Source organism: Saprolegnia parasitica (genome assembly GCF_000151545.1).
Source record: "Saprolegnia parasitica CBS 223.65 unplaced genomic scaffold supercont2.357, whole genome shotgun sequence".
Taxonomy (NCBI): domain Eukaryota; phylum Oomycota; class Saprolegniomycetes; order Saprolegniales; family Saprolegniaceae; genus Saprolegnia; species Saprolegnia parasitica.
Genome location: NW_012156751.1, coordinates 2,126 through 10,601, shown reverse-complemented (window position 1 = coordinate 10,601; position 8,476 = coordinate 2,126). Strand labels below are relative to the sequence as shown.

At 61.3% G+C, this 8,476-nt stretch overlaps 5 protein-coding genes across 5 annotated transcripts; 2 read left to right on the top strand and 3 right to left on the bottom strand.

Moving 5' to 3' along the window:
• Positions 1–6: 6 nt before the first annotated feature.
• SPRG_16697 (hypothetical protein) lies at positions 7–1,276 on the top strand. Its single transcript, XM_012356027.1, has 4 exons — positions 7–289; positions 360–850; positions 903–1,095; positions 1,146–1,276. Exons 1-4 carry the CDS (start codon positions 193–195, stop codon positions 1,259–1,261), a joined length of 897 nt encoding a protein of 298 aa, XP_012211417.1. The 5' UTR covers positions 7–192; the 3' UTR covers positions 1,262–1,276.
• A 97-nt stretch (positions 1,277–1,373) lies between these two features.
• SPRG_16696 (hypothetical protein) lies at positions 1,374–4,409 on the bottom strand (the record flags this gene model as incomplete). The annotated part of the gene is made up of 7 exons (XM_012356026.1): positions 1,374–1,948; positions 1,998–2,123; positions 2,179–2,339; positions 2,390–3,326; positions 3,374–3,484; positions 3,528–3,927; positions 3,976–4,409. The coding sequence occupies 7 exons, from the start codon at positions 4,407–4,409 to the stop codon at positions 1,397–1,399; spliced, it is 2,721 nt and encodes a 906-aa protein (XP_012211416.1). The 3' UTR covers positions 1,374–1,396.
• An 831-nt stretch (positions 4,410–5,240) lies between these two features.
• On the bottom strand, positions 5,241–5,570 carry SPRG_16695 (hypothetical protein; the record flags this gene model as incomplete). Its single annotated transcript, XM_012356025.1, has 2 exons — positions 5,241–5,498; positions 5,544–5,570. 2 exons carry the CDS (start codon positions 5,568–5,570, stop codon positions 5,241–5,243), a joined length of 285 nt encoding a protein of 94 aa, XP_012211415.1.
• A 358-nt stretch (positions 5,571–5,928) lies between these two features.
• On the bottom strand, positions 5,929–7,175 carry SPRG_16694 (hypothetical protein; the record flags this gene model as incomplete). The annotated part of the gene is made up of 4 exons (XM_012356024.1): positions 5,929–6,078; positions 6,120–6,253; positions 6,298–6,411; positions 6,461–7,175. 4 exons carry the CDS (start codon positions 7,173–7,175, stop codon positions 5,929–5,931), a joined length of 1,113 nt encoding a protein of 370 aa, XP_012211414.1.
• Positions 7,176–7,779: 604 nt separating this feature from the next.
• SPRG_21793 (hypothetical protein) lies at positions 7,780–8,465 on the top strand (the record flags this gene model as incomplete). Its single annotated transcript, XM_012356023.1, has 2 exons — positions 7,780–7,814; positions 7,874–8,465. 2 exons carry the CDS (start codon positions 7,780–7,782, stop codon positions 8,463–8,465), a joined length of 627 nt encoding a protein of 208 aa, XP_012211413.1.
• Positions 8,466–8,476: the final 11 nt, after the last annotated feature.

Genomic DNA, 8,476 nt, shown 5'->3' with positions numbered 1-8,476 from the left:
GGAGAGCGCGCCGACGCCCACGCGACGCTAAGTACTGCGCTCAACCAGCTCCGGTACCTCCAGAACCTGCGACACCACCGCGTGACGTCCTCATCGCGTCGCGACGACTGCGTCGTGTGCCACGAAGAGCTTCCGATCGAGCGCGCCGTGTGGCCGTGTGCGCACGTGTTGTGTCGCTCGTGCACGCAAGCGATGCTCAAGTCGGCGCGACGCGCGCTCTGTCCGACCTGCCGTCGCCCGAGCACGGCCTCGTCGATTCAAATGGTCCGCGACGAGCCGCTGCGCATCGGTGCGTGCTTTCTCAATCGCAAGAATATTGTCTTCAAGATTGAGTTTGAGGCCTTTGTATGGAAACATAGGACCCGAGTGCGGGACCAAGGTCGACAGCATCGTCCGCTGCATCCTTGGTCTCGGCGACGTGCGCGTGCTGCTCTTTTCCCAGTGGCCCGACATGCTGCGCATCTTGTCGACGGCCTTGCATCGTGTTGGCGTACAGTGCATTTACCCCGAGGCAAAAAAAGACTTTGAGAAGGGACTGCAAGGGTTCAAGGCGGCGACAACGGCGGCGTGCGTGCTGGCGCTGCCCTTTCGACACGGTGCCAATGGCCTGAATCTTGTCGAGGCGTCGCATGTGGTCTTGGTCGAGCCGCTCTTGAACGGATCGGTGGAGCGACAAGCCATCAACCGTGTCCATCGGCTCGGGCAGGAGAAGCCGACGACCGTCCACCGCTTTATTGTGCAGCACTCGATCGAGGAAGGGGTGTTGGCGCTGCAGACCCGCGACACCCACCCGCCACTGCACGCGACCGAAGAGGTCTCGGCAACAGACTGGCGCCTACTTTTGCAGCAGGTGATGAAGACGCATCAATCGAGATCCTCATGTGCTACGACGTCGTTGTTAGGACCATGCCGCGATGAACGACGGGTTTTGGTCGGCGCCGATGCGCGGGCCGTCGCGTCAGCAAGTCAAAGACCGCTTGGAACGCGCGCGATCGTTTGAATTGCGGGCCACTGACGCCCGCCTCGTCGACGAGCCGACGCTGGTTGTCTGCGGCGTGTCTCTCAGCGTGCATGTCGCTGCGCAGTTGCTCCGAGGTAGTACGCTGCATTGCGGGATGCCCGTCGAGGCTCCTATGCTGACGTAGACTGCATTCCCGTCGATGATAACGATGCAGCGCTGCTTGCGGTGCTCCAACAGCGCCTGCGCGTCAAGCTGCACGCGCTGGGGCTCTCGGCGCCCGACGGCGCGTCGTTGCAATGACATGTCGATATCCCGTCCGCGACGCATCTCATTTTGCGCGTTGGCGATTCTCGTGCGTGCTCGTTTACAGATCTAGTCTCTGCCTTGTAGAAAATGAAGTCGCAGGTGATGGCGAAGCATGGAGACACGAAGATGCTACGGCGTCGTTGCCCTTGTTGTTGTTGTTGCTGTATACGCGCCGTACGCTGTCGTGTCGAGGTACTCGAAGAGAATGCGCTTGGTCGCGGCAAACACGCGCACGAGCGGCTTGTCCTTGCGACTGCCGTCGGCCGCGACCACCGAGTGGTCGAGCCGCGCCAGCAGTCCAAGTTGCACTTTGGACGGGAGACAACGCACTTTTTTGGTCTGCAGGAATCGGCTGTAGAGAGCATGTCCCACGGCGCGACGGCGCTCGGTCGGGTCCAGTGCATCGATCGCGCGCCACAAGTCGACGTGGGCGTCTTTGCCGTGAAGGGCACAAAAGGCGCGAAACCCTGGGTCCGAGCGCAGCGCGAGCGCAAGCCGGTCCCGACGCGACGCCGCCGTGTCTTCCAGTCGCATCGCTGCGCGCTCGCGGGCTCCGATCACGTCGTCGAGCTGGTCGCGTGCCTGGTGCACGAGCGCATGGGATGCGGGCAGCCGGCCGAGGCGACGTTGCAGCGTCTGGTGGGCGAGGCTCACGCACGCCGCGTAGTCCGACTGTGCGATCTACACGCGACATGTCAGCTAGCGCCTCTACTACAATGTGAAAGCGGACGACCAAGAAGTGGTGGTAGTCGTTGAGGCCGGCGCACAAATGGCTGTCGTCCATGGCCACGTGCGTCCAGAGAAGCGCCAACGCCTGGTCGAAGCGCTGGATGGCGGCCCCTGTCTCGTTGCGTGCCTATGCTCAACCACACATAAGCGATGAGCTGCCTTGCGTGAACCACCGCAAGCACGCGCGCGTGTTCGAGGTACACGTGTCCAAGAAAGGCCACGTCGTCGTCGACGTCGGTGCAGAGGCTTTTGAGAAGCGTCTCGAGCTGCTGCTTGGCCTCCTCGAGCTTGCCTTCGCGTCGGTAGACACTGGCCAGTTGAAGCTGCGCCGTGTGCAGCTTGCCTAGTCGAAGCTCTCAGTTCTGCATCGGCAGGAGCGAGGAAGGTCTGTACGGTTGGATTGGTTGGCGACGACCGCGTCGATGGTCTCGAGCTCGACCTGCCGAGCGCGCTTGGGGCTCACGAGTGCCGCAACCGTTCGTGACGTGGCACCCTGCAGCTTCAGCACGCTTTCGTAGATGCTGTGGCACGTAGCGAGATGGTCGTTCCACGAAGCCTCGTGGTCTTCCGGTGCATTCGTCGGGGCCATCTCGATACACGTGTGATGGCGGTTTGCAGCTTGGAAGTGCACGCGACCGTAGCACTTATCGCAGTAGCAGCACTGGCACGTGGTGCAGCGATTGCGAGCAAAGAGGAGCTGGCAGCTGTTGCAGAGGCTCCTTGGTGCGCGCCTCGGCTTCGACGGCGACGGAACTCGCACTGGGCGCAGCGGGGATGACGGCGGTAGCGAGACAGTCGACGTCGTCGGTGGCGGGGCCCACCACTGCCGTGTGTGGGCTTTCTGTGCGCCCAAAACGGCAGCGAGTGCACCGTGGCCATGCGTGTGGAGATGATAGAAGCAGTCGTGGCCGAGGAAATCGGGCTGGTTAAGGTCAGCGCCAGCCGCGACGAGCTCGTTCAGAACGTCGAGACGGCCTTTCTGTGCCGCAATCATGGCGCCGGTGAGGCCAAACCGGTTGGGCAGAAACCACGGACAGAGCGGAAGGGCAGCTCGGACGTCGCTGATCGATCCCCGCGCACAGCACACGTGCAAAAGCATGTCACCGACGGGCGACTCGTAGGCCGGACTCGCTGTCTTGTGCGCTCCAAGGTACGCAAAAATCGAGGGTACTGGCGCCGCGTCCAAGGCACGTGCAAGCCCGCGCTCGGTCGCCGCCAAATCTTTCGCCTCGCGCTTGGAATCCAGAAGAGAGCTTCCGCTACACATGGCGGCAGCATTCAGGAACCCCGCGGCGTGGGCCAGGGCCGCCGCCGTGTCGCCATTCCGGGCCTACTCGATTATCTGGAGCTCGAGTGCAACCCATGCGAGGAGTGTACTTGGAGCGCCGGCGTCGCGCCATGGGTCAACAGCAGGCGCACCAGCGACAAGAAATTGTGTTTGGCGGCGACCATGAGCGGCGTCAAGCCAAGCGCGTTGGTCGCATTCACCTACGTCGAAGCGTGAGCGTCAACCGCTTCGTTGCAGCTCGACCAGGTCGGGCGATTGCGCAAGAAGACGCTGAACGACGGCGACACGCCCTTTCGCGCAGGCCACGAGCATGCCGGTTGCTCCGCATTTCGTCTCGTAATGGATGCACGTAGGCGGCAATAGCGCTAGTGCGTCGAGATCGTCGGCGACGATGGCCACAAGCAGCGCCGTCTTGCCGTCGCTCGTCTCGAAGCCGGGGTCGGCGCCGAGCTGGAGCAAGGCCCGCGCCACGGGCAAGTGGTTGGTCGCGATCGCGCAGATGAGCGGCGTCACGCCGTGCGCTTCCGCGTCCGGATCGGCGCCATGCGCAATGAGATGCTCCAAGGCGTCGCAGTTGGCCTCGCGCAGGGCCGTCGCCATCTTCTTGGTCCATGCGGCGCTCGACACATGTGCAATCTCTGTCCTGCGTCCGATCGTTTTGAAGAGTCAACGAGGATCGAACAGAGGGTACCTCGTGGCTGCATGGTGCTGCGCAACCGTAGCAAGACGCGCCTGCGCGACGGCAGCCGACGCCAGTCGTGCATCATGAGCGACGACGCGCCGCTGCAGCTCCGTAATGCGACTCGCCGTCGACGTGGCGCTCTCCGTATGCGCGTCGAGGTGATACGTCTGCAGGCGCTTTCGCAGCCGTGCGGCCTCGCGAAAGCTTGCGATGGCCGCGTCGTAAGCGCTTTGCTCGGCTTGTGCGTCCAGCGCGCACTGGAAGGCGACCGCCGCAGCGTCCTCCAAGGCCATGGCCTCGTTCGCGCGGGCTTCTGCCTGTCGCTCGTCCGAGGCGTCGCGTCGCCGCTGCTCCTGTCGCTTCTTGCCGGTGCGCGCGAGGGCTCTCGATCGGCGCTCCTGCCGCCGGCGGACTTTGGCCTCGTACGCGTCGAGTGCGTCCATGTAAGATTTGACGCTTGATTTATCTATCTATCTATCTATCTATCTATCTATCCATCTACACTGTATCTATCCTCCTGTTGCACCCTCGCTTGAGCATGTTCAACGAGCCTTAGACGTGTCCACACATGCCATGTTAGGACAGGTCCGAGGCAATGGTCTCACGTCATGGTCGTCTCACGCTATTCGAGTTGTGGAGAGTAAACAGCTTCCATCCAACGCGTCCTCGCCGATCCACACCGTCCCCTCTGCGATGATAGCGCGTTCGACTTGTCGGACTTGTGCTTCTCGTTGTCATGAGCGCAGGTCGTCGTCATCCCCTTCATGGCCCGGACGCAGGTATTGGCAAAACGACAAGACTCGTGCTCTGGACGGCGGAGCCATACACGCTCCGACCCAATTCTCTCCCGTCTCGGCCATGTGCTTGGGCTTGTAGCCACCGTGCTTGGAGGCATGAACTTCTTGGCGAGCGCGTCGCTACAGCTTGGTAGTGCGAACCGCCGTCGACGCAGCAATTTCGCCCAAGTGTGCCAGGCGAAACCTTGCAGCGTCATGGGCTATTGCTTGGCTTGGGCGCGGCTCAAGGTGGCGGCCGCAGCGTCCTCCAAGGCCATGACCTTGTTCGCGCTGGCTTTCGCATGTCGCTCGTTTGCGGCGTCGCATGAGCGCTCTTCAAGACGCTGCTTGCCGGAGCGCGTCCTGGCAGGAATCGAGTCGCTGGCTTGCATGTCCACTGCGTAGTGCGAGGACGATCGATCGCATGTGGGTCAGAAGGATGACACTGTATTGCATTCCGTCGACCTCGTCTTCATCTATCTACTGCTTCATGCCTGCTTAGCTCGTAAAGTACGTGCCCTTCTTGAAGCAGTCCATGCATAGTCTGTGGCGAAGCTTCTTCGTGCCGCAGTGCTCGCACGACTGGAGGTGCACGATGTTCTTGAGGCGCTTGGACGGGTCGTTGTTGCGGATCTTCTTGCGCGACGGCGTCACCTTGGACTTGGGGCACGCGTGCCAGAGCGCGTCGTTGAGCTCATCGGCCTCGTGGTCGTGGTCGTGGTCGCAGGCGCCGTGGGCAGCAAGCTCCATCTGGACCTGCGGGAACATGCTCCACGTCGGAGTCTGCATGAGGCGACGGACGCTCGTGACAAGGCGCTGGAGAGCCATTTCGACCTGCGAGGATTCTAGAGTAAGACGCTGCCACCAGTCGACGACCGCCGGTCCGGAAAAACTCCGGCTTTCCAGCAAATGCCAAAAAAGGGTTATCGCGTTAAACACAAGTAAAACCCGTCGGGTCCACCACGCCGACGTAGACTCAAGCGCACCTCTACCACGCATTGCATCGACGCCTTGCAAGGTCGGTGCGGATGCATGGCACCGTGTCATTTTGAATCAGCACGGGCATCCACGTCATATGCCGCTTCCATCGGTTAAATCCATCCAAATGCGTTAAACTCGGCGCGACAGCATGCTCGCCATGTCGATGCGAGCGAAATGAACCAAAGAGAAGTATATCGCAGAGGCGTTAAAAGGGTTCGCAGCGCACCCAGCCCGACGACTGGAGGCTCTTGACGCCCGAGTTGCCTCGTTGAAAGGGCATGATCGCGCAGCGCTTCTCTTGCAGCATCTGGAAGAGAATGCGCGCCTTCTCGCCCGTGTTGAGGACGACGTAGAGCTACACGCGCCGTGAGCCATAAACAGCGAATCGGGACGTACGGCGTCGTCCGTAAAGGACTGGATCGTGCCGACGTACTCGCGCTGCATGAGGTTGGACGAGAGGACGACCTCGTCGCCTTCGTCAAAGAGATGGTCGCCGCAGCTGAGCACTCCCCGGCGGCACGATGTTGGCACTGATGGCAGATAAGATCGCATCAATCCAAGCGCAAGCTTATACCTGGCGCCAGCGTGTCGTTGAGGACCGGCGTGGTCTTCCAGCTGCGGCAAATGGCGGCGACGTCGCTCTGGACCTCGGGCAGCGCGAGGCGGCACTCGGACGGCGGCAACAAGCCTACGACACCTCATGGTGCAATGCTCGAATCAAGGCAGGGACGGAATACCGTCGGCGAGCTTGGGTTTCTTGGCCACCGGCTGCTCGTCGGCCGTCGGGTCGGCATCCAACTGTGTGAGCTGCGCCTCGACGTCGTCGAGCATCGCATGGACGTGGCTCATCATGTCGTACTTGATGCAGTCCTTTCCGGTCGCGTAGAGGTCCTCCGCCTTTTGATAGTCAAAGAGGAGCAAATCCTGGACGTTCTTGAGCTGGAGCTCGCGGTGCTGCCGCGCTGTCTGGAGCGCGCGGCTACGGTCCTCCTTGAACTCGACGCACCGCCGGCAGTACTCGGCGAACGTGCCATCTTCAATCATCTGAACTTTCTTCTTGAGCTCAAGCATGTGCTCCTTGAACTCGAGGGCGGTCTCTTCGTGGCCATCGTTCTCACCGTCGTCGTCGTCCGCGTCGTCGTGGCGCGCCTTGCTCTTGCTCCCGTGCTTCTTCTCGTCGAGGATATCGGCCTCGGCTTCTTCGATGCATCCTATGAGCGCCTGCAAGAGGCCCTGCGCGGTGGCCTCCTTGTCGTCCGCGTCGTCTTCGGACATGGAGTCGTCGACGTTGGCGCTGTCGTGGTCCTTCTCCAGCTGCTGCAGCGAGCGCGATCGTGGCGGCGGCGAGCGCAGCCCGTTGCCATGGCTGCCGCTGTCGCCGTCAGCGTCCTTGGAGATGCTGCTCGTCTTGGGCTTGCGGCCGCGCTGTCCGCCACGGCGAGATCGTTCCATCCTCGGCCGTGATCTTCGCCACAATTCAACTTTGCTCCAGCGCACACTCCGGCTCGAATGTACACTATTTATGGAACGATGTATCATATTAGTGTACACATAGATCCGGGCTCGATTGGTGCTAGAGATAAAGTGCCAAAAGACGAGCTCGAAGCATCGCCCTGCGTCTTTTGTTGCTTTGTATCCTCTGTGTTTGAACACGTAGGCGTGGGTGGGTCTCCTGCAGCGTTGAACACGAGCGTGTCGAGGTTGCATGCACACTATAATCGTGTATAAAAAGTACTGTGCACAACGTGGCCGGTGACAAACCCGGAGACCGACTAGTCATTTGGCGCGTACACAGTGCGCAGGTCGTCTCGTGATCCAGCTCAAGACGACAAGATGCACTGATGAAGCGACACAGCCAGTCGAGGCGGCGACCATACGCCCAAGGATTCCTTCGCATCCATAGCCACTAACACACACTATTAACGAAGTAAACACATGTATAGTGTTATCCATGCATGGGAATCCGGAGCAAACCCGGTGGCCGGCCAAGGCCTCCAATCAATTGGCCGCTAAGGTGCTCATTTGAGCAACCCAATCGGCGCGAGCAACCTAGAGTATGGCGGACGAGACCCACAGCCATGAGCGCCCCGAGTAAGGCTACGTGCAGCATGACACCTTCTCCCATGTGATGCTTATGGCGGCCTGCATAGACGCGTGCGCCCGCGCCGCCTGGAGCCGGACACGACCGCGTACCTCCTCGAGGTCAAGACGTCGCTGCTCGAGAGCCTCGGCGACGACGGCGACGACACCAAGTCGATTCTTCTCTGGAACGTCCTTGAGGAGCTGGCGCCGCGTATCGCGAGTGCGGCCTCGGACCGCCACGCGTGCGAGATCGTTGAAGTGCTTGTGGAGCACATGTCGCCGCGCCAGCTGAGCTTCTTCGTGCACAAGATGGAGGGCTACTACAGCCATCTCTGGACGAACCGGTACTCGTCGCACGTGCTCCAGCGCATCTTGTCCAAGGTCGGTGCCATCGTGCAGGCCGAAGTCGACGGGTCGCTCGAGACCACCGAGGACGACGACGAACGCTCCAAGAACGTGCCGACGATGGCGACGCTCATTGTGGCCATGTGCACCGAAGTCAAGGACGAGTGGATCACGCTCGTCAACGACGTCAGCGCGTCGCACGTGCTGCGTGGCGTCCTCTGCGCGCTCGCGGGCCGCGCGCCCGTCGCCGAGAAGCGCGGCAAGAAGGGCAAGCACGGCGCGGTCAAGTTTGAAAATCTCCCGAAGAAGAGGTAAACAGTACGTTA

What these genes read in the sequence shown, in the direction of transcription:
- SPRG_16697 (XM_012356027.1), top strand. Translation starts at nt 193, where the DNA reads ATGCTCAAGTCGGCGCGACGCGCGCTCTGTCCGACCTGCCGTCGCCCG. An exon ending in GGCGCCTACTTTTGCAGCAG is followed by an intron (nt 851 to 902) that starts GTGATGAAGACG and finishes CGTCGTTGTTAG; the next exon opens with GACCATGCCGCGATGAACGA. An exon ending in CGCTGCGCAGTTGCTCCGAG is followed by an intron (nt 1,096 to 1,145) that starts GTAGTACGCTGC and finishes ATGCTGACGTAG; the next exon opens with ACTGCATTCCCGTCGATGAT.